General features: G+C 44.1%; 1 protein-coding gene across 1 annotated transcript in view; it reads right to left on the reverse strand.

Moving 5' to 3' along the window:
- ARHGAP42 (Rho GTPase activating protein 42) overlaps positions 1-23,701 on the reverse strand; it is a 202,375-nt gene extending 178,674 nt beyond the window's left edge. Inside the window, exon 1 of the mRNA XM_054973588.1 lies at positions 23,304-23,701. Coding sequence (XP_054829563.1) covers positions 23,304-23,457 — 154 coding nt within the window. The 5' untranslated portion in view covers positions 23,458-23,701. The remainder of the gene's footprint in view (positions 1-23,303) is intronic.
- Positions 23,702-25,050: the final 1,349 nt, after the last annotated feature.

Raw genomic sequence — 25,050 nt, forward strand, 5'->3', positions numbered from 1 at the left:
AAGTAATCCATACTTCTGAATTCCATAAATATTAACAGTATGCTTTTATATGCTGAGTTATAAAATGAATCATTTTATGCTGTTAAAGTAACATGGAAACAGAAAACTAGAGTTGGAATGTACCCAAGAGTCATCTAGTCCAACCCCTTATAAAAAGCAAGAAATTCACAGCTATCTCTCCCCCTCACTCCCCCAGTGACCCCTACTCTATGTAGTAGAATAAGATTAGGCTTGATATTTCATTTTTTTTTTTCCAAATCTGTATTTCTAGCGGTGGAGTGAGTAGGAAGGTGAGTATTTTTTGTTCCTTCAGAATTTCCATTTTATATTTTGACTTATGGTAGTCGACTAAAAGCTTCCTAGTGTAGAAAACAGCAGATATCCGAAGAAGTGAGCTATAACTCATGAAAGCTCATGTGTGTGTGTTACGTGCCATCAAGTCGCCTCTGACCTATGGCAACCCTATGAAGAAAAGACCTCCCAAACGTCCTGTCATTAACAGACTTGCTCAGATCTTGCAAACTGGAGGACGTAGCTTCTTTTATTGAGTCAAGCCGCCTCGTTTTAGGTCTTCCTCTTTTCCTACTGTTTTCCACTTTTCCTAGCATTATTGACCTTTCCAGAGAATCTTGTCTTCTCATGATATGACCAAAGTACAATAGCCTTAGCTTTGTCATATTAGCTTCTCGGGAGAATTCAGGCTTGATTTGATCTAGTACCCACTTATTTGTCTTTTTGGCTGCCCACGGTATCCACAAAATTCTCCTCTAGTACCACATTTCAAATGAATCAACGTTCTTCCTGTCAGCTCTCTTCACTGTCCAATTTTCACATCCATACACAGTAATGTTTGGATTCCTCATACATAGTAATTCCCCATACATAGTAACAGGGCCGGATTGAGGGGGGGCAGGGGGGTAGTCTGCCCCCAGCGCCCCCAGGGAGGGGGCACCGGGAGCAGCTGCCAGCTGCCAGAGGGCGCAGGCAGCCTCGCAGCCCCCCCTCCCCCGCGCTGCCTTTCGGCTGCCCCGCAAGACAGGGGTTGGCCGGCAAACTGGCCTCCCCCTGTCCTGCGGGGCAGGTGAAAGCAGCGCGTAGGGCTGGGAAGCCGCCCGTGCCATTCGCCAGGAGGCGAATGGCGCGGGCAGCTTCCCAGCCCCACACACTGCCTCTGTTCCGCCCTGCGTGATGACGTCACCTAAGTGACATCATCACGCAGTGCGAGGTCACCAGCCTAGGGTTGCCCCAGGCGCGGGCAACCCTAGATCCGGTGCTGCATAGTAATGGGGAATACCATAGTATTTGAGTGTGTCAGTGAAGCTGAGAGCAACACCGTCAAGGAGCACAGGATTGACCACTCAAGGTGGAATGGACAAAGCTGAGACACCAGAATAAGATGCATTCACCCCCTTCAGGAATCAATGGTCACATTAGCAGAAGAGAATTGAATGTTCCAATGGTGATGGGAGTGGAGGAATTCTTGAAGGTTAGCTACTGGTCAGCAGCAGTAGTGGAAGGTGACACTGGCGGAGGATCTTTCACAGACAACGGCAGTGCCACTTGAACTAACCCTGGTTAGTACTGCGCAGCAGAAGAAGGCCATGGTAAACCACTTCTGCTAATCTCTTACCTTGAAAACCCTATGATGAGACAATCCAAATGAAAACTCATACCCTACCACAAATTTTGTTAGTCTTATAAGTGCTACTAGACTTGCTCTTTTCTACTGCTAATGAGAGACTAATACGGATATCCATCTCGATCTACCTCCTAGTTTAGTAAGCCTTCAATCAAGTTTCAATCCTTCAATGAGCTCAGGCAGCTGATTTAGATATCTTAACAACATGGATCTTGATCAAAGGCTTCACAAACCAAAAAAGCTTTATATCACATGGCCAAGCTGCAGCATGAGTTCAACTTTGACTTAAACAAACAAAGGCTTAAGGATGTGGCCACAGACTCCTAATCAAGGTAGTGAGATAAGGTAGCATTACAACTGAAGGAAGCTTAAGAAAATAAGAACGGACTGGGGAATTGCAGGCTCCTTCCTGACAGCTACAGGCATTCACTGAGCAAGTGAGCACACATTTCCCCTCCAACTTAGCATTTAGGGCTGGATGTTTGATTGGCCAAAATGTTTGGTTATTGGACCAATCAAATATTGTCAAATAATGGGCTTGGATCCTACCAGCTTTTCTGCAGATTGAAGACCCCTAAAAAAGCTATTTCAGGATGTGTGGGATCTGTGTGGGCAAAAAGCCATGCAGGACAGGGTTGCCATGAAAAGAATTATGAACAAAAGAAGAGCCCTGCTGGATCAGGCCAGTGGTTCATCTAGTCCAGCATCCTGCCTCATACAGTGGCCAACCAGTTGCTATGAAGGACCAACACCAGAGCATAGAGGCTGCAGCCACTTTGGTGAAGCCAATTTGGTGTAGTGGTTAAGAGCGGCAGGACTCTAATCTGAAGAGCCAGGTTTGATTCCCCACTTGAAGCCAGCTGGGTGACCTTGGGTCAGTCACAGCTCTTTCAGAGCCCCACCCACCTTGCAGGGTGATTGTTGTGAGGATAATAACAACACACTTTGTAAGCTGCTCTGAGTGGGTGTTAAGTTGTCCTGGTATATAAATCGAATGTACTGTTCCAGCACTAGGATTCAGACATTCACTGCCTCTTAATGTGGAGGTTCTCCTTAAGTCACCTACGTTAGTAGCCATCAATAGACCTATCCTTCATGAATCTGTCTTATCCCCTTTTAAATCTGTATATGCCTGTGGCCATCACTGATGAAGACCAACTGGAAAGGCCAAATATTTTGAAGTGTTTACTGTTTAGGACAAACAGATACATTTATTCATCAAGTCTGACTTTTACAGTGATTGCAAAGAACAACCAAGTTAAATGTAATTGTGAAGCAATGAAATTACCTTTTACAAAATTATAGTGCATCAGCCACTGAAGAGTCAATCTCGTTGGCTGCCACCTACACACTGGTATTTTTCACATAATGGAATATTTCACAGGATTGGACCAGGGCCAAATAATCAGTCACATTTAAAGGATCAGCAGGGAAATACCAACCACAGCCAATTTATGCTGGCATCAATGTTAACTGGTGGTGGGGGGAGCTAAGGTCTACTTTTAACCAGGATTTGACCCCAACATTAGGTTGTGGGGAGAGTCAACATTATGTTCCAGATAACTCTGGTGAGAACAGATATAGGTTTGCATATTAAACACCCTAGGTGTATACCTGATATCAGATCACTCAATCTTCTGGCAAAAAGTACACATCAATGTTTTTGGTTTGTTTGAGGTATAGTACAAAGGGAAACTATTACTAGAGAATCCTTGCTTCCTTGGTCTTGTTTTATTAAAAGGTAACTATTTACACTTTTGAGAGGGAAGACAGCATGGTATAGCCCGATTTTGTCAGATATCTGAAGCTAAGCAGGGTTGGTACCTGGATGGGAGACACCAAGCAAGACTCTGCAGAGGAAGGCAAGGGCAAACCACCTGTGCTTCTCACTTACCTTGAAAGCCCCTTGCTGGGGGTCACTATAAGTTGGTTGCAACTTGATGGCATGTAACTACATATTTACACCTTTATCATTAACAGACTTAAAAGAATATGGTAATGCTATTTCTGATGGTGGAGTGAGCTGTCAAGGCATAGGTGGCTTATGGCGACCCCTTTTGGGGTTCTCAAGGCGAGAGACTAACAGAGGTGGTTTGCCATTGCCTGCCTCTGTGCAGAGATCCTGGTCTTCGTTGGAGGTCTCCCATCCAATTATTAACCCAGGTTGACCCTGCTTAGCTTCCAAGACCTGACGAGATTGGGCTTGCTTTGGTCTGGGCAATACCATTTCTACACAGATGTTTAAATGACAGCAATTACTTGAGTCTATTAATTATTTCTTATCAAAAGTAAGCAGGTCATAAGAAAGAGCTGATAACCAAAACAGACTAGGCCTGGAGTTCTCCTCAAATGACGACAGACTACCACGCCTCTGGATGCAAAGGTTCTCTTTAGTCATCATAGCTAGAGGCAGTTGATGGACTATGTTCCATGAAACCATCTAATCCCCTCTGAAAATCATTTCAAAGGGCATAAGAAGAGGCCTGCTGATGCTGTTCCCTAGAGAAGAAGAGAGGCCCTGCACCCCAAGGTACTTCAACCATCTCAGAATTGTTTGTACACTTTGGAGTTCCAAACCCAAAATTGTAGTTTCTTTCTTCTCAACCCCAATCCCTCACATGCAACAAACCAATCTCATGGATACTTTAACAGGGTCATTGGGGGGGACTATCTCCTATCAATTTGAGGAAATGTTAGCTGACCATTCTAGACCAAAAGAAATGGTCACCCAACACTCATAGGTGATGCTACTCTTCCCCCCCCCAAAAAAATGTTATTCCACTTTAAGATTCCTACTGCAAACTTGGGACTTTGCTTCCATGCTGTAGACAACAAATTTTCTCCCATACATACACCTTTTAGGGGGTGAAGTGGGGGACTGAGCATCTAGCTCAAGAGAACCTAAAAGCTTACACACTGTTTTAGAATATCTGGTCCTAAAACATGGCATTCCACCATTTTTGTTTTGGGTATTTGTCTCTCTTCGAATACCCTCCTGTACATCTGGGAAACGTATTTCACGGTTTCCTGAAACATAAATGTTTAGAGATGCATCTATATGACACCTGCAAATTATATGTTTGCTGCACAGTTTAACAAATTCTCCCCAAACTTCTTGAGGGTTGTATGTTTGTCATCTGACCCCTACTGAGGCTGCTCTGCTCCCAATTATGTCTATAAAAAAGAATGGGGCTGCTCTAGAGTAAGTGGCTTATAGAATGCAGTTGCAATTCTGGCTCAAAAAGATTACTAAAAAATCATGATCCTGGTATGTATGCACACATTAGATGGGCACGCCTGACAAAGAAAATATATATAAAACGTTCCTATGCAAATGGACAGATCTTACGTACACAGTAAAAGGACTGTGCCCTTTTTCACGGGGTTGAACTTTCTCCTTCCTCCTTTCCCTTATGTGTTTCCCCCTCTTTTTCTGAAATAAAATCAGGGCATTTTTGTTTCCACTCCCAGTAGCATCCTTTCTCAGAAATAAAGACACACTGACAACATTTTAACTGATAAGAAGACAGGCAACCTCTTACATTAACCACCACAAAGGTTCCAAGCAAGATAAACAGGAAGTGAGTAGTAAGTCCCAGTACCCTCATGTGCAAACTGAAATGTCTTCAGCTTATCTTTTGACCTCCAGATGTCGAGTAAAATGCATATACTCTGTGCTTTAGGGCAAAACGAACTGAAGAATTCAGATATCCACCAAATAGGTTTCTCCACAAGATACTTGCCATGCTAAATTAGAAAACAGTGGCACGTTTGTCAAAAAGAAAAATGATTTTAGGTGGAGTTATTGAAGCTTAACTATAATTCACCACAAAATTCTAGTATAGAGAAGTCAGATTAACACCCCAACCGAGTTCCTAGCTGTTGACAGAAACGGATATTGTCTACTGAAATGAAAAACAAGTACACAATCTATCAAGGCCCAAGTACCGAGAATATCTGTTAATTCAATAAAATTCAAGCAGAATCAAGACTACATTTCTTGTGACTGAGTTGTTTATGTAAGCCCCCTTACTCACTCCTCTGCACACTCCAAAATAAATCATGATAGGAAGAAATACAATACCAAGGCTCATACTTCACACGTGTGGTTAGAGCGTCAGACTAGGATCTCAGAGACGCAGGTGTAGTGGCTAGAGTGATGGACTAGGTTCTGGGCAACCCAACTTCGATTCTTCACTCTGCCATGGAAACTTGCAGGGTTTGTTGTGAGGAAAAAATGGAGGAGAATGATATAAGCCACTTTGGGTCCCCGTTGGGGAGAAAAGCGGGGTAGACACAAAGTAAAATTAAAATAAAATAAATCCCCATTCTACCACAGAAGCTTGCTGCATGACCTTGGGCTGGTTGCACACAGCCTTACCTACCTCACAGGGCTCCTGTGAGGATAAATGGAGGACAGAAAAATTGTCAACCACTTTAAGTCCCCATTGGGGAAAAAGGTAGGTAAGAACATAAAAGCCTGCTGGATCAAACAACCACTGGTCCATCTAGTCCAGCATTCTGTTTCACACCGCAAATGAAGTAAATAATAGTAACTTAAAACATTATCTGGTAGAAAAAGTCACTATGGGCTTTTTCTAAAAATGGCTGTAAAAATTAGCAAGAGTAGAATATAGCTGAAGATTAGTAGCCAGCCACCTTAGACAAATGGAAGTTCTCTGTTCATGAGGTGTATACTTTAATGATCAGACAATAGGCCTTCATGTCCTTCCAAACCCACCCTTCCAAAGTCACCCTTCTTCCCAATTAACTATGAGATTTCTTTTGTCATCTGGATTTAATCAAAGAGATCGCACAGTGTTGAACTCGATTGTGAGTAAAAATGATATTCAGCTTCAGAATTTCTCAAGAGGGGGGCATATAATTGTGAATACATAGCACAATGTACAACTGTTATATACAACAAAACAAAAGTTTATCTCTTTCTAAGCTAACCAATGGAGAAGAACATAAACATCAGACTAAATAAACGAAAAAAATCCAAGGATCAATCTTATTTGTTTTATATGCCTGCATATTTGACATCTTAAAAGCCTTTATTTTCTCTAGGAATCTCAGCAGGCAGTCCTACAAAGAGAAAAATACACAGAAATCATTTCAATGACACAAAGTTTTGTGGTAGTATAGTTGATGAAAAGAACCGTACACTGCAAAGAACAGATAAAAGCAGAAAATCATTTTGAATTAATCGTAATAGGAAAGCGCCAGGTTGCCACAACAATTCCCAGTCTATAAATCCCCCAGAGAATCCATACACACTCAGTAAGAGAGAACAGCATTCATAAAATCACTACTCTCTTATGAACAGCATCTATCTTATTTGCACCAGACAAAGTTAAGTAGTCAGCGAAGAAAGAACACAGCTCTCCCAAACCACATAAAAACATCTTCTATAAAGGTCTGACTGCAAATATTTATTAATATTGCAACATCCTGAATTAAAGAAAAGGATTTAGATTAATTGCACCGAGTTGCCATCGATCGAGATTTGTATCTTTTCCTTAATCTTTCTATATTCCTCTTGGATCTGATGGATATTTCCCTTAAAGAGTGTATTTGTTCAATTTATGAAATAGGACTGTTACAACGTATTGTATTTCAGATACATTTTTGTAACTCGAGGCACTATATTTATTGTAGTGGTCACATTTCTATTGTTATTTATTGATATTTATTGTATATAAGCATATTGCACTTTACTTGCTGTATTCATTATTGTAATTATCTTATGGTGACCTTATTGTTACATGAGTGACTTTGCATGCCTCTGAGTTCCCTTGGCAGCTTTATGCGTGTAACATGTATTATTTATGAACAATGAAGAGATGAAATTGTCCACACATTTTTCCTTCACTTTGCTTTATTAATTGTTTTTTTCATTTGTTTCTTTAGTTACTTAGTCCCGGCGCTCTTGGAGCTCTTTTTTTTATTTTTCCCATGATTCTCTCTTTGTATTTCAGTTTATGAATGCCGGCAATTTTCCTCATCCACTTTCATTCTAATATGCAATTTCTTCCCTTGCCTTCCCAGCATTGACACATTCACTAACACCAACCATGGTTAAGGCACCAAACCACAGTTGCAATATGCTTGGCAAAGAAACCACAGTTCCTGCAGCAGAAGAGAGAGGCTTCGATGTCAGATGTCATAGAGTGCTCCAGAAGGCTGAATGCCCAAGCTGGGTGTGACCAGAAGTTGAATGTTTCTCCTAAATGCACCAAGTTAAGCGGTCTCCAATGACTTAGGGCAGGGAATACAACTAGAATGGCCGTATTTTGGATAAGTTCATGGGCAATATACAGAATGGGAAGTGCTAATAGCCAAAGACTGTGAACAGACAAGGTTTCACCTTTCAGTGGGACACCTTTCAGGGGGCAAAAAAACAAGAGCCACTCAGAGCACGTGCGAATCAATGGACTTAACTGTGACAGAGAAGATTCTTTTCCTGCTGTTACCACCATCTCCTAGATTTGTGGGCTGAATGACACCTTTGCATAGATTCAACATGAGGTTTCTGCTACTGTTACTACCGTTCCCACTTAACCAGTTCTGGTGGGCAACCTCCCGCCAACACTCCCCATCCCCTGCCGTCACTCAATGTAGCAATGAAGGAAAACAGTGTTGATTACCATTAGACCATCGCTCCAGGTTTTGGAACAGGAAGTGACATCATAGTGCTTTAGGAATTTTCAGATCTCTGGTAAAAACCATATAGGTTTGGAAATTCCTAGAGTGTCATGAAATTACTTCCTGTTCTGAAACTGAAAGTGATGTCCAGTTTCCAATCCTGCCCACCCCCCATGCTCCCAGGGGTTGATGGCCAAGGGCAACCCTATCTGGCACTCTAGCTCTCCTCCAATTAATTTCAGATTTAGCATGCAATGAGGACATCAGCTGGCAAAGCAGACCCTGCCCTTTGGAAATGTTACATCTGTTTGCTTCACTTACGAAGTTATAGCAGCATCATAAGGCTGTAAAGATAGGACATTTATGCATTCCACACCCCAAGCAAGGGAATGTTTTGTTATGTATATTCTTATCTCTTGGTTCTGTGGTAAAGAGCAACAAAGGATAATACAGTTAAGTTATTGTTTGGAGGGGAGGCTATCTGCCTCCTGATGGTATCTGGGAAGAAGAAGGTGGCTGCTGCTAAGATGGCTGCTGGAATTGCTGCATTTAGGGTCTCTAGACACAACCTGTGTTATGTGCAGGGATTTTTTTCAGCTAGAACGCGGTGGAACAGAGTTCCAGAACCTCTTGACAATGATCACATGGTCGGTGGCCCCGCCCCCTGATCTCCAGACAGAGGGGAGTTGAGATTGCCCTCCGCACCGCCTAGCAGCGTGGAGGGCAATCTAAACTCCCCTCTGTCTGGAGATCAGGGGGCGGGGCCACCGGCCATGTGACCATTTTCTCCAAGGACAACCCACTGAGTTCCACCACCTCTTTTCCCAGAAAAAAAGCCCTGGTTATGTGTAAGCAAAACCTACTGAGCTCCTTCACAAGTGGCTGGGATCATGCTTGTGCTGACTCTGGAGGATCCTATTTATTTAATTATTTAAAGCATTTATTAGCCGCTTTTTTTAACTTGCAGGAATTCAAAACAGCTTACAAGATAAATAGAATAACAATTATAAAACAAATACAAAGTTTCAAAGCACAGTTTAAGACTGCCAATAAACGTAGAAACAAAGTTAATTAAAAGCAGTCCTAAATTTAAAAAAAAAACATCTTCGGCTTCCTCTGGAAGATCAGCAGTGAGGGGGCCAGGCACACCTCCCTAAGGATGCTGTTCCATAGTTGTGGAACACCACAACAAAAGATGAGGTTCTTTAGCTGATGCGACAGTCAGGATGGTCTCTGTCTGTGATTTCAATTCCTGGGCAGGAATATATGGGAAAAGATGGTCTCTCAGATATCCCAGTCACAAGCCCTGTAGGGCTTTAAAGGTCAAAACCAACACTTTGAATTGTGCTCAGGACCGGACCGGCAGCCAGTGTCATGGTGGTGATATCGGAGTTTCATGCTCCCAATAGGTGGCCCCAATCGGCAATCGTGCCACAGCACCCTTCACTAGTTGCTGATTCCGAATCAGGACGGATAAAAATCAATAATTTTTTTTCAATCAGATTTTTAAAAAATTTAAATCAGATTTTTAAAATTTAAATCAGATTTTCTTAATAAATGTTTTTTGAGGAAAAATCTATCTAAAGATAGTTTTCTATTTAAGATACATTATAGTCCAAAGGTTATCATCATGAAATAAGGATTAGTTTTTAATTACGTAGCATGAAGATGTATATTCAGGCAATGTTTAAATTTTTTCTTAAACGAACTCCGTTAATCCATTCACGTCATGCTCTTCCAGAAGTTTCTGTAAGATTATTGGAAAATGTTTCTATCTAGAAGATATTATCACAAATGCTTGGTTTTACAGTTCTCAAAACTGTGAATTAGCGTCTGCAGAGATCACGTCTCTTTTTCACAGCAAAAAGGTTATAAAATAAATATACACAGTTGAGAAAAAGATCTTAATCCCATTGTTCCTTTGCAAAACCTTTGTACCTTTTGTTCCTTTGTACACAGAACCAACCCGTTACCTCTTAAGTGCTAAATTTCAAAAAATTCAATGAATAGAAGATTGGTGGGAGTAGAATAGATGTACACAAGAAGCTATGTGTGAGGAGTCTTTATGTAGAAAAGAATGAGTCTTTATGTATAAAACCATAATTTAAATCTAGTCTTACTGACTAGTGATTTAAATTGTGATTTAAATCATGATTTAAATCAATTCGAGCACACAGCAATATTCCATTCTAGATAGAACTAAGGTATGGATCACCATGGCTAGATCTGACTGTGCCATGAACAGCCACAGCTAGGGTTGCCAAGGACCTGGAGTCCCTTGACAGGGGATCCCCAGGTCCCTGTAGTCTCCTGGCAGGGGATTGGGAGCCAGTACTTACTCCTGCTTCCTTTTTCCACGCACGCGCTCCTGGCTCACATGATGACATCACTTCCGCAAGTGATATCATCACACGGGGTCAAAGGGCACCCCCAAGTCAAAGGGGGGCCCTTGTTGCCTCCGCCGCCCACTCTCGGTGCAACCACAGCCACTCGCTCTCACCGCAACTTGCTGTCATTTGGAGCACAGGGGCCGCGGCAGCAAGAGGCAGCAGCGGCAAAAGGTGGTGGCGAGAGGTGGCGTCAGTGAGAGCGAGCGGTCGCAGCAATGTGCCACTTCCACCGCCACAGTCACAACATCTTGCTGCCACCGCCACCACCCAGTCTCGCAGCGCAGGTACCGCCCGGGGAAGGGGCAGCCCAGGGAGCATGCCCCCCCTGCCAGCCAAGTAAGTGGGTGCAGGGCGGGGGGAAGGGTGGGATCTAAGGATTCCTCACCCCCAGCGAGGGAATGGCAACCCTAGACACAGCTGACACAACAGCCAATGCTGGGCAAAAGCACTCTGAACCACACAACCACTTTGTTTTCAAAAGTGACTGCTGAGTTGCATGGCACTCCCAAGTGCAAACCTTGCTTTTCAAGGGAACTATAATGCCATCCAGGACAGGAGAGATCTCACATTCCTGGTCTGCCTTTCTACTAATTCGGAGAACCTCCAGCTTCTCCTGTTCCCATGGATAACTGGTCCCCATCCCCCGCAACTAAACTGTAGGGAACAGAGGAACAATCCATTCACTTCAGAATGATATAAAACACCACCAAAAGACAGCTTCTTGCTATAAATCTGTTTTCAAATAGTTAACATCAAGTACATAAACTTCAAATTATATGCAAAATATTTTCAAGTAGAAGCATACTAGGCCACCATAAAAAAAACTAATAAATCATCTATAAATGTGTAGCGGGCATTTGATCAAATATCTGCTAAGCAAGAAAGCCAGCTACTGGAAACAGTTTACCAACAGCCTTTCAGAAATCTGGAAAAGGCATTTTGAAAGCTATCTTGCCTGTCTGTGGAAAAAATACAAGGATCTCTTTCATTCACAAGGAAATATGCCCACAGTCACCATGTAAACTGAATTTTTTCCTTAACCCTGTAATTATTTAGTCAATACATCTTGTCTTATTCTCAGTAAGTATATGATAGGTATTTCTCACTTTCACCAAATTCAAGGAATTGCAGCTGAACATCGCACTCTACATACTCAACTGTAAATGCTTTCTACCGCTGTCACTACACAGAAAAATGAACATCTTTTTTTTTAATCCTTTGAAGAAAGAAATGTGTTTTTGGCATGGATTTTCAAGGAAATGAAAGCAGAGCTTTGTATGCTGCAACAGTATCAAATTTCAGACAAATAAAAACAGCATGACAAAAGCTGGAATCTGCCTTTTTGTGCCAAACTAAACTTTACTGTAGCTCAACAGAATTGTTCGTTACCATGAGGACTTCAAATGAGCGGGCCTTATCAGGTAACAGCACCTGTGGGACTTCAACCTAGCTCTTTCCATACCGCCATATGGCTGCCTCACACTCAGTCACTATGATCTGGCATCAAGTAGGTACTCGCGTTGGTCTGTAGTAGAAGAGCAAGATTCAATTCCAGTAGCATCTTAAAGACCAACTAGATTTCCAGAATATGTGTTTTCTAGAGTCAGAGCTCCCTTCATCCAATCCGGCTGTCGCTGGGCAAATGCTTACTACTGCTGCTTCAGGCAGTCCCAAAATTTAAAGCTTCCTGAATGAGAAATAACTTTGGATGGACCACAGACTCCATACCTGGAACCTCTGAGCCAAGCTACAACAGACGAATTACACGAGGAGGAGCATGTGAAGGGAGTTGCAATGTTAGCTTGGAAGCTGAGTTTGTAAAAGAGATCGGAAGGCTTTGTTAATTTCCCCTCTCTACAGAGCCAGGGAGATCCTTGCTAGGAGGGTTTGTTAATTTCCTCTTTGCCTCCCAAAGGCTCTGTCAGTTTCATTTTCGAAGAGGAAATAAACCTTCTGAGCAGTGGTCTCCCTGGCTCCCTAGAGAGGGGGAATTGACAAAGCTTTCCGATCTCTTTTACAAACTCAGCTTCCTGGCTAACATCTGGCGACTCCCTGGCGACTCCCTTCATGTGCCCCTCCTTGCATAATTCATCTCTTGTAGCTTAGCTTTCTGTCTCCCACAGTGCACTAAGTTCTCTCGCAGTGGCAAACAAATATATTAGCTCATTCTAAAATACTACAAGGAGTACATACTTATCTCTGTGGGTGCAATGCCTGTACTGAGATCATGATAAGATTCAGGAGAGCTGCCGCACTTCTGACACCCCTACTGACAATGGTGTACTCTGGCAACCTAGCAAGCCAATAAATGGCACTGAAGATCAATGCATGTTTCACATAAATCTGCCTTATACTAGCCCTGTACACATGACCCCACTGACTGCTGACTAGAGGTGAGCACGAACCAAAATACAAACCAAAGTTCATCACGGGCTGGACTGGTTTTTGGTTTGCAAACCAGCAGTTCGTCAGAGGTTATTTCTGACGAACCACAATGATTTTTAGGCCAGTTTGTTTGGTTCAGTTTTCGGTTCATCACTGCAGACAGCCTGGTACCGATTAATCAGTTTCCTAGGCAATGGGGGGAAGGGCTTTCTGCAGACCTTCTGCTGTCCCGAAAGTGACGTATTCATGACCCAAATGAACCAGTTACCGAACCAGGCAATTTCATCATGAAACACAACGAACTACAACGAACTGCCATTTCCCCAGTTCATGCCCATCTCTAGTGCTGACTAAATATGCGGAGAGGGATTGCAGGCACAAGCATGCTGGTCCCACCCCCTTCCTCAACATGGGCACCAGATCACCCAGATCACCTGCCCAATGGAAGCTCACAGAGGAAATGTCTGCACATATGCTCTCTACCTGTCATCAGGGGTGAAATTTGCGTACAACTGCCAACCACAGGGAGGGAGTGTATGAACAGACACTTCCTCTGTGCATTGGCACCATGCTCATGAGCCAGAGATCCCAAGGAGGTGGGAGGCAAGGCCAATGTGTTTGTGCCAGCTCTCTCTTGCCACATGTTTCGTAAACACATGGAGGAGTTGTGTGTACAGGGTTAGTGAGGATCCGGGAGTGCCATGGACACTTGCTGAGTGACCATGGGCCAGTCATGCTCTCTCAGGGCCAAGCTACACATGACAAATGACACTTGAACGGCGAGTGTATTTCTCCCTGTTCACTTGCCCTCCACTCAATCCACTTGCCGTTCAAGTGTCATTCGTCGTGTGTAGCTTGGCCCTCAGCCTAATTACATCACAGTTGTGAGGATAAAATGGAGGAGAGAATGATATAAGACGCTTCAGGTCCCCAATGGAGAGAAACTGAGGGGTATAAACAATCAATCAAACAAACAACATTGTTCTATCAAGTATTATCTGCTCTGAATAGACATGGCTCTGCAGAGCTTCAGGTCAAGAACTTTTACATCACCTCTCACCTGATCTTTTTAGCTAGAGACGCCGGAGATTGAACCCGAGACCTTCTACATGCAAAACAGATGCTCTACCACTGCTCAATGTGCGCAACGTTGCTCAATGTGTGCAAAAATTATAATTCTGGTGTTGGCTGAATCACTTAGATTTGCTGCACAGAATTACTTCGCATCCTTAATAAATTAAGTCAACGCACAACTCAGCTATGAGCAGAAACTCAGCTCCATGCTTGGAGGCAAGGGGAAAAGAGTGAAAGCGATTTCTTTCTCTGCAGCTGTGCCGTAGCGCATAATGTTTGGTTAACTCTGGACCTTGAAATATGTCACAGAAAGATTAGGGACCAGCCATAATAAAGTAACCTGCTATTTTTGCTCCCCTTTTATAGGCTAGAACCAAGCAACTTCAGTTTAACTACTGACTCTGAAATCACTTCCTACAAAGCACAATGAGTCTCAGGACACACAGCAGAGAACCATTTCAGACACTCTTCATAACGAGAGTACAAGTCAGTGTATGAAAACAGGGGCTTGATTTCAGGGACCTTTCCTGGAGCGTAGGAAAATGCAACACGCTCAAGGTTTTTGCATTCTTTGTTTGCACCCAGGATGGTGAAAATCTTTGCATGGTGGAAAAGGGGGCCTTCCCCTCCCACACTAATAGCACAGTGGAAGATGCAGAACTTATGTGATCCTCCTTCACATTTCCCACCCCCCCCCCTTGTAAAGGGAAGGAGTGTCAAAATCAAAAGATGACTTTCTTTATGCATAGCATTATTGCCACTCGAGAAGGGAATGTAGTTGTCAAACATATGAAAGCTTCACCATCCCAGTAGGCATATGAACCAGGCCTTAGTTGCAAAATGCCTCAAAGGATTTCAAGATTTTGTGCAAGAGCTTGTGAAAGAGTATCACTTTAAAATCCCTTTTTAAAAAAAGGAATGGTTGGCAAACTATATTACCCACACAGCCCTCTTGGAAAGGGTTGTGGGCCCACCACAGGGCCCAGCTGCCTAACCAAAAAGGCATCTATGGAAGGTAGTTTCCGCTGAATTCTGCGAACTTCTCAGGCCTGGCTTGAGAAACAAAAACAGTGAAACTTCCCTTATACAAAGGGCTGTCAAAGTAAACAAATTCCAGAGAACCGTGAGAAACATGTCTCTCTTCTAAGCTTGCATTTCAGTGTATTTTTAATAGAAGCAAGAACAGAATATTCAAAAGTGAACCAAAGTTTAAGCCCCGAGAAATCGGTCAGTGTGCTTGGAGAAGAAGTGGGTGATTTTGAAGACTGCCTAGAGCAAGAGCGGGGTGGGCTGGCAGCCAAACGTTATGCCTAGGGATGCCAGCTCTGGGTTGGGAAATTCCTGGAGATTTGCAGGTGGTTCCTGGGGAGGACAGGGTTAGGGAAAGGGAGGGACCTCAGTAGGGAATAGCACTATGGAGTCCCCGCTCCAAAGCATCCACTTTCTCCCGGGGAACAGATCTCTGTAGTCCAGATTTATTTATTTATAACTCGCCCTCCGCACAAGCGGGCTAAGGGCAAGGCACAACATTGATTAAAATACTGCTTAAAATCAATTATAAAAACAGATAAAATACTGTGCCCCTTTCAGGGCAACCAGCGGGAGTGGACTCTCCATACCCCTTGTAGAGGGGGACCGGTGGAAGGCTCGGCAATGTTGGGCTAAAATTAGCCTCCACCATATGCCTGGCAGAACATCTCTGTCTTACAGGCCCACCTAAATGATACAAGATCCTGGTGTGCCCGAGTGTCTTCAGACTGAGAGTTCCACCAGGTTGGGGCCAGGACCGAAAAGGCCCTGGTCCTGGTAGAGGCCACCCGAGCCTCCCTAGGGCCAGGGACCACCAGTAGATGTTTTCTGGTTGTACAAAGTGCTCTCTGGGGCACATGCAGATGTAATTCTGGGAGACCTCCAGGCCCTACTTAGAGGTTGGTAATCCTAAATATGCCCCCTTTGTCTTGAACTCAAGAGGGCTTGCACAATATCCAAAATACTTTAGATAATATTAAAAAGAAACTGTATTAAAATGTGTGTGCATCCACAGATGCTGAAGTGTGCTCCCCAATACCCACACTTGTGTTTTAAAAGGACAATGCTGCACTCATCCCTTTGTTTCCTTAGTCCCCTTGTTTAAAATTTAGTGATTGAAAACTCTTATGCTACTTTGCAGGGCTTTTTTTCTGGGAAAAGAGGTGGTGGAACTCAGTGGATTGCCCTTGGAGAAAATGGTCACATGGCTGGTGGCCCCACCCCCTGATCTCCAGACAGAGGGGAGTTTAGATTAACCTCTGCGCCGCCAAGCGTGGAGATCTGGGGGCGGGGCCACCAGCCATGTGACCATTTTCAAGAGGTTCTGGAACTCCATTCCACCGCGTTCCTGCTGAAAAAAAGCCCTGCTACTTTGTAAGATATAATAACAACAACATTCAATTTATATACTGTCCTTCAGGATGACTTAACACCCATTCAGAGCGGTTTACAAAGTATGTCATTATTATTCCCACAACAATCACCCTGTGAGGTGGGTTTGGCTGAGAGAGCTCCTAGAAGCTATGACTGACCCAAGGTCACCTAGTTGGCTTCAAGTGGAGGAGTGGGGAATCAAACCCGGCTCTCCAGAATAGAGTCCCGTGCTCTTAACCACTACACCGAACTGGCTCTTTCAGACCACATATGAAACTGTATCAGTTACTATTACTAAACAAAAAGGGGACTCCCCCTTTCCTTCCTCTGCTCTCTGTCTTGTGCTTCCCCCTCCTCGCCACTCCTCACCTCTATCTCCTTACTCTCACTAATACCCTTCCAGCCCAAGCTCTATCTGATGCTCTACCTTGCCCCAAATAGCAACTGAGATATCACAAGACTACATCACAAGTCCTTGTCCGCCATTTTGCGGCTGCTCGGCAACCCCATACAACGTCACTGAGGCCGGCTACTTCAGTAAATTGTGTCCTGCACAATTTACGAAAAAGCCTTAATGCCCCCTCTTTTCCAAGCACTGGGTAAATGTGGTTTTTTTTTCACCCAACAGTTCTGAGGAAGCTGTCAGCAGCCCTACTTTTAATCATCAGCAAACAAAACCAAAAATAATTCTATACAAACTACAGACCAATTTCAAAAGCTGCCTTGGATCGATTTGGGAGGGTACAGGATATAAATATTTTAAATAAATAAATGTCACGGCCATGCAAACACTGCTAAATATAATGCACTATTTTAAACAGAAGAGAATTCTGCATACTTGGAGTCCTTCAGTCATGTCCTGAAATATCTGTCTCCGCCCTGTCCTTTTTTGGGTGATGTTGCTCTGAATATCCAACCTAATGAAGAGTTATGCTGGGGTGGAAACGGCTGCCTTAGCCAAAGGCCAGGCCTAAAGCGACATGCAGGTCCCATGATCAGAACTCCCATTTAAAAACATTTAAAATTTGTTTTTTTTAAATGCAGTGATCAATCACAGGACCCCAAGTGAAGACGGGGGCATAAATATTCTCCCTATGTGTGTTCCCAATCTGGAACGGTCCCAGGAAGGTGCTATATGCTATTTGCTCCAGTATGGAAACATATAAGCAGGGGTCATTTCGTAGAAAAAGAGCTGGAGGAACTCATTAGCATAACTCATTAGCATAGCCCATTTGCATATGCCACAACCCCTGACGTCACCTATCCTGGCTGCTTTGGACCCAATCTTGGCCATTCATGGCCGAAATTGGGCCCAAAATGGCAAAAGGGTGTTGAAAATGGCCGGAAAGGGGCACAAAATTGTCAGGATTGGGCCACTGCTGAGCGGAAAAAGTGATCCACCACCCGTCAGAGGCCTAATCCAGGCTGTTTCAGCCCCAATCCAGGCTGAAATGGGCCCAAAATGGCCGAGAGTCAGGTGGGTGGGGCCACCTGATATGTGATCTCTTTGGGGAACAGTGGAACTGCGTTCCTGTGCGTTCCCCCTCGAAATGAACCCTGCATATAAGTAACAGCATTGGTACTTGTATGCTTTCCCTAACTGGACAAATCAAAAGTCCCCAGGGCCATTTCAAATTGTGAAAATGGTAACAGAGTGGTTGCGGATTATTCTGCAATTATTCTGCATTACAAGTCAGGCATCCATATACCTAACAACTGGAGATCCCACTATTTTTTAAAAATGCTATCAGGGAACTCCCAGTGTCTCATCTGGACTAAACCTGATTCAGCCACTCCTGAAGTTGCTTGGGCTATTAAACATAAAGATTCTTAAGCGCTATGAATGAAAAACTGCAAGTCGCCATAATGGACTGTTAAAAAAATGTTCTGATGTCAAGTGAAACCCAGCAACATGGTCTACAAAAACTTACGGTCACTCTACAACACCTCCTGTATGCCATTTTAAGCCTGTTACAATAAGGAGACTTGAGGTTTTCAATCACGCTCTAATACATCTGTCTTCCCACCCCCCTTTCTGTAGTTTTGAACCCCCAACCTAATGAAAGCTTATGGGGAACTCGAAAGATTGCTCACAACTTGTGACAGTTTAGCTGGTCTTTAATAAAAGGCATTATGCCACTGGTTAATATGAGTCAAGCTACTAAATAAATTGCCTTCTGCTCCCAAGACTGTTCAAGCTTTATGCATCCAATGACAACTGATTGTTCACAGTTGTATAAGCGGCCCTTCAAGAATCAAAGCGAAGAATTTATAGTCAAATTATCAGCTTATTCAACTGTCTGTTTAGGTTTTTCTACATCAAGTGAAAAATGGTGTTGCACCAGACTGCTGGATGCTACATTTATTCCGTCTAAGCAAAGATAACAAAATCACTTGACTAAAATACCTCTTTCATAAGCAGCTCTTCAAGAAATTCAGCTGCTGTAGACTTAGTTGTAAAAATAACATCTCTGCAGCTATGAGCAAGATCTATGAACCAAAATAAACCATTTTATTTTGGGCGTGCAGATTTTTATTATTTTGTGATAAAAATGCAGGTGCCCAAATCACCACATTATATTTATTTTAAAAAAATTATTAGCCACCTTTCCTCTAAAAGTACTCAAGGTGGCTTAAAATAATCCAGACAACAATTTCACACAAAGTTAATCTAGTGGTATAGCATTCACTGAATTCAGCCAACAACTAATTTTTAATGGAGGACAGAGAGGGAATGACAAAGCAATGATTTAATTCCTTTCCTCAAATCAGCCTGCTACAATCTTGACTCTCTTTTTCCCTCTTGTGTTGGCTTTCTGAAGGGCTGAATGGAGGTTGTATTTGGCCCAGAGGTTGACAATGAAAGAATGAATTCTATTTAGTTCGTCTGTACCCCAATTTTCTCCCCAATGATAATCCAGTGCAATTTACATCATTCTCCTCTCCTCCATTTTCTCCTCACAACAACCCTGAGAGATAGGTTAGGCTGAGAACCAAGCTACAAGTGACGCCTGACACAGGTTGGACCCTTGTCAGCTTCCCTCAAGTTTTGATGGGAAATGTAGGCATCCTGGTCTTGCAGCTGTAATGGAAAGCCAAGCTATAAAACCGGGACGCCTACATTTCCCATCAAAACTTGAGGTAAGCTGACAAACATCCAACCTGTGTAAGGTGTCACTTGTAGCTTGGCTCTGAGACTGTTTGAGTGCCTCAAGGTCATCCAGCAAGAAAGTTCCAGAAAAATGTCCTGCCTAACTGCCCACTCCACAATCCCCAATAAGAACACAGTTGTGGTATCTCTTGCAGTGCTTCCCCTCACGTCTGATTTAAACATGATGCTGGCAAGACAATGAACCTTCCTGTGTGATGGTTGTTGTGGGTTTTCCGGGCTGTATTGCCGTGGTCTTGGCATTGTAGTTCCTGACGTTTCGCCAGCAGCTGTGGCTGGCATCTTCAGAGGTGTAGCACCAAAAGACAGAGATCTCTCAGTGTCACTCCTTCGACAATACATCTTCCTGTGTGACTTTACATAGGTTCAGGATCTCCACTGCAACCTGTGGAAAGCAGCTAGCAGGCTTGGTTTGTCCTCCAGAGAACCACATCCCTTTCAGCTATCGTTCTGTTGTGCTGCTATCTAAGGCCACACAGCTGCTAGGCACAAGTTGCAGAGCTGTTAAAAACAAGACAGTGGGCTTCTTCCACCTCACCAGCCCCACACTGAAAGCAGGGCCTTACTTCTCAGCTGAGTGGGCAAGATTTTGAGAGGCAGAAAGCAAGGGCAGGCTGTTCCTCTTGTCTCCTTCATGGCTGCCAAACTCTTAAGGAGACAGGAGGGTTATCCGGGTTGCGAAGTGGCAACCGGAGATGAGCAAGTGTACATCAGCAGCGGCTGCAGTCAAGTCAAGGGCATGCCTGCCACATTGCACCTGAAATTACACTACTGCTCAGGATTTAGGTTTTTCAAGCTGCAGGCCAAATTGAACTTTGAAGCCTATTCCTGCTGCCAATGCAAATTTCACAAATGATCCGATATATATCCAAAGCGAAGACTGAATGGCCATTTAGAAGAGCACGAGTTTGCTCATATCCCTTCCCTATGACCTTTGCTACTCTCGTTCTTCCCCTTCCTCCCTCATTACCAAACTGAGAATGGGATCTTCAAGTGGGCAGAGACTGTTATGTTACTTGGTAAAGCAATAAAGTATAATGACGCTGATCGTTCATCTTGCTTAGTGTCAATACAAAACTGAAGGATTACTCATTTCTGCCAGTGACACAGAGGTGATGGGTTAACTCAAGGCTGGCCGTAATATCTGATCATAGCTATTCAGGCGCAGATATTTTGCTAACAAACAATCGCCTCCTTTTATAGAGAAAAATGCACTTGATAGATTGGCACATTACATCCAAGTTCTCACAAACCTTCTCAAAAAAATGCAAAATTTCAAGGCATGCAGTAAAATTTCTCGCACTAGCTGGCCGCAGATTGTTATCTAAGCTGACCAAAAACACAGGAGACATTTAGCAAAAACAAATTTATTATTATGGCTTCACCAAGAAAAACCGGGGGGGGGGGGGGGTGATTGTCAGAGGAAGCTTATTCGTCACCTTCATTGAAGAGAGATCCTCTTAAAACACCAATAAAAAGAGGAAAAGTCAATACAGGGATGAACATCTTCCTATAATAAATGTATACTAAAGTCAAGAATCAAAGAGAAGGAGGAGATCCAAAGTTCTATATGAATCCAAGATCAATATAAAGGAACAAAATCACATCTGTCTTGGTTTACAACCCCAGTATCATATTTTAGGATGAATGAAATTACTGCACAAACAAAAATAAGTCATGTTTGCTCAGACCAACAGCTGCATGAAAACTATCTTAGACTGTCAAACCATTGGTCTATCAAAGTCAGTATTACTGCTCGACCAGCCATGGCTCTTTAGGGTCTCAGGATAAGGCCTTTTGCATCTTTTTAAATTTGATATTGTTTTAATCTGGCCTCCCTTTGTAACATCTCCCCCCTCCCCGCTGTCTACACCTTCAAGAATAAATACATCTGCCTAAGGGTTGTACTCTTGCATGCACGTGATGAAGTGAGCTCTGACTCTCAAATGTCTGTGCTGGAATAAATTGGGTTAGTCTTCATGGTACCACTGAACTCCTGTTTTTAATCTGCTGCTACGTTTATGGCTACCCGACTAGACTTTCCAATGTCTACGTGCTCCTTATACTAGTACGTAGGGCAGCGTTAACAAACAGTCGTTTTAAGGCACTTTTTAAGGCAAGGGGGCTTTTAAGTAGCTATTCTGCTTCCCAACTCCCAAAATCAGCAGATCCCATGTTGGATTTGAGCCAGGAGAACTCTCCTTTCATACATGATATTTATATTTCACAGCCTTTTTATGAGTACCAAATGGGACAGTCCCACACACAGCTCTCTGAGTTCACTGGAGGAAGAGTGAAACAAGTTTTAAAGAAAGCATCCACAGCTTTTGCTCTCAAAAGCTCTTACCCTGGAGATCTAGTTGGTCTTTAAGGTGCTATTGGACCCAGATCTTGCTCTTCAACTGTAGACCAACATGGCTATCCACCTGAAACTATCTTTAGTAACCCACCAGCCTTTAAAATCTGGTTAAGTCTACGGCAGCAAATGAAAAGCTGTGGCTTTTTGTAGTCACATCATCATTCAATGGGAAGACTTCCGAGAAGGTACGTCCATCACTTTCATCTATGATACAGCATCAGCTGGGTGTGTCCTGTACATGCTGGGAAACTGCAGCAAATCTTGGCTCCCTGGTATTTGCATCTGCATAATACATACATTGTGGGTTCACATATGCAGTGTTATACATGCCTCCCTATAAATAAACCCTGTTGAACTCAGCAAATGTCAAAGAAGGAAAATAACCTGGGCAAGCCTGATTTCATCAGATCTCGGTAACTAAGCAACGTCAGCCTTGATTAGTAATTGGGCTGGAGACCCCCAAAGACCAGGATTGCAGAGACAGGCCATGGCAAATCACCTCCATTGGCCCCTTGCCTTGAAAACCCCAGCAGCGAGTACCATAAGTCAGCCATGACTTGATGGCACTTTCCACCACCAATTTTACAGAACAATACGATGCAAGTGAATGTAAAGGCTTAGGCTGTATTGGGAAAAGAGTTTCACCTTGCAGCTACTTTTCCGGTATGGCGGGGGAGAGACCCTTTTTAATCACACCTGCATTATTTGTTGTTTATACCTTGGTTTCCTCTTGCATGCTGTTCTGAGACTGGGGTCCTAGAAAAAGCAAGGCAATCCTAGATACCATCCCAGTGCAATTACTACACCGAAATTCCTGAGCAGGTTTACCTGGGAGTAAGCTCCATTTCATACCACGGGCTTAATTCCTGAGAGGGAGGAGGAAATGTATGCCTAAGATTACGCTATCAGAAAGGGCCTATATTTAGCAAAAGCACAGATTGAAACAGAGCCCAAAACAAACAAGTTTTATGACATTTCGCCAATAGAGCCGAGTCCCTTTCACACACACACACACGTAAGCAAACCCAGAAGCGCGCACGTCTCCAAAAATAATAATAATAATAATGCTTCTCCCCCAGGACCGAGCGAAGGAACAGAGACTGGAATGTCGAGAAAACTTTCCGGCGACCAGAAGGGGAGCCCTTTCTCCCCCTTGATCCATTCAAACAAAAGAATCGCCCGCGATTATTATCATTTCCTCCCCTCCTGCTCCCCAACCGGCCCCGAGGGACTCACTCCGGAGGGCGCCGACGAGAAGGCTGCCGTCCTTGATCAGCTCTTTGATGAACTTGTTGGTCCGCTCCAGCTCCACTTCGTGGCATTTCAGCCTCTCCCTGAAATCCGGGCTGTCCAAGTAGGAGTCGCTGAACTCCAGCGTCGGCAGCCCCATGGCACCAGCGCCCGACGGGGGCAGAAAGAAACGGGGCTCCCTCGCCGCTTTTTCAAATGAAAAAAGACGGGAGGGCTTGGGAAAGAAAAAGACGGGAGGCGTTCGCGCCCGGCTGCTTGGACCCCCCCGACGGCGCCTCCCAAAGGAGCTGTCAGCCGGTTACATCGTACAGCCAGGCGAGCATCGCCTCCGGCGCCGGATCCGGCAGCTCCGCGCTCTTCCCTCGCTCCAGCCTCCAGCTCCCTTCGAGCCACCCCCGCCCCGGCCAGGGAAACTCTCCTCCCGGGTCAACATGCAGACACGCGGGCGGTGGGGGGCAGGGGAAAGGGGAGTGCTGGCAGCGCCCGGGCCGGCCCAATCAGCGCGCAGGGCTTCTCTCCGGCCCCGCCCAGCTTTTCCTGCGCGCCACGCCCCCTCCCGCTGGTTTTCTAAAGGGACCACCCACCCCCGTGCCTTTTAAAGCGGACCCCAAGTTGGCATGAGAAACGGAGTACGAAATCTAGAGTGTTATCTTCTGTAGGGGGAGTTTCCAAAGCACGCCAACGTGGTGCATAAAAGTTGTGGCAAGCTTAGCTGTGTACGGAAATAAATCGCTTTGAATGGGGCAGGCACGCTTCCAATGCTGTAGTTATTTATATAGGGGGGGGGGGCGGGTGATGAGTTTTTTTGTTTCTTTTCTTTTTTGCAGAGTTGCAATCACAAGCATCGATATGTATGAAGGGATCTCCCGTTTGCTCTTCTACAGCCGGCCAACACAGCTACCCCCCTGAAACTGTCTGTCTTAGAATTGCTTGTGCTCCGTTTCAGTGTTTCTTCAGCTCTGTATTGGATTTCTGCTGAGGTTTTGCAAATTGGCATGTATATACCCTGTTAGGTATTTGAAACTGACTGGACTGACATTGAGTAATCTGCTTTGCGCCTCAGTGAGACAGGTAGACTATAAAATAAATAAAATAAAAATTGTTTGAGCAGTCCTTACTACAGCTCTGTAAAGCAAGCTTTGGCTTGCCAACTCCAGGTTGATAAATTTCTGGAGATTTGGGGGTTGATCTTGGGCAGGGCAGGGTTTGCAAAAAGAAAGTAGCTCAGGGGGCCATGATGCCATAAACTCTACCCTCCAAGGTGGCCATTTTCTCCAGGGGAACTGATCTCCCCCAGGGTTGCCAGCCTCCAGGTGGCAGCTGGAGATCTCCCAGAATTACAACTGATCTCACCCCCAAAATCTCCAGGAATTTCCCAACCTGAACCTGGCAACCCTGCTCTAGTCTGGAGAGCAGTTGTAATTCTAGGAGCTCTCCCAGTCCCACCTGGAAGTTGGTAACTCTGAAACCTAATAGTATTACTCTCCCAGTACAGGCAAAGGGATAAAACTAGGAGAGAAGCTGTTGTAAAAGAATGTATAATTTGGTGCCATTCCCATGTGTATTAGGGATCTGAAAGTCTGAGGAGATGCCCTAAGGTCAAATGACCTAAGTTCTGGAATAAGGCTTAGAGAATGCTTTTGCTCTTTGTTCTCAAGTTGTAAAGCAGGGGTCCCTAACCATTTTGAGCCTGTGGTCACCTTTGGAATTCTGACACAGTGGTGGATGGATT

The sequence above is a fragment of the Eublepharis macularius genome, chromosome 3 (assembly GCF_028583425.1).
Source record: "Eublepharis macularius isolate TG4126 chromosome 3, MPM_Emac_v1.0, whole genome shotgun sequence".
In the NCBI taxonomy this organism is placed as follows: domain Eukaryota; kingdom Metazoa; phylum Chordata; class Lepidosauria; order Squamata; family Eublepharidae; genus Eublepharis; species Eublepharis macularius.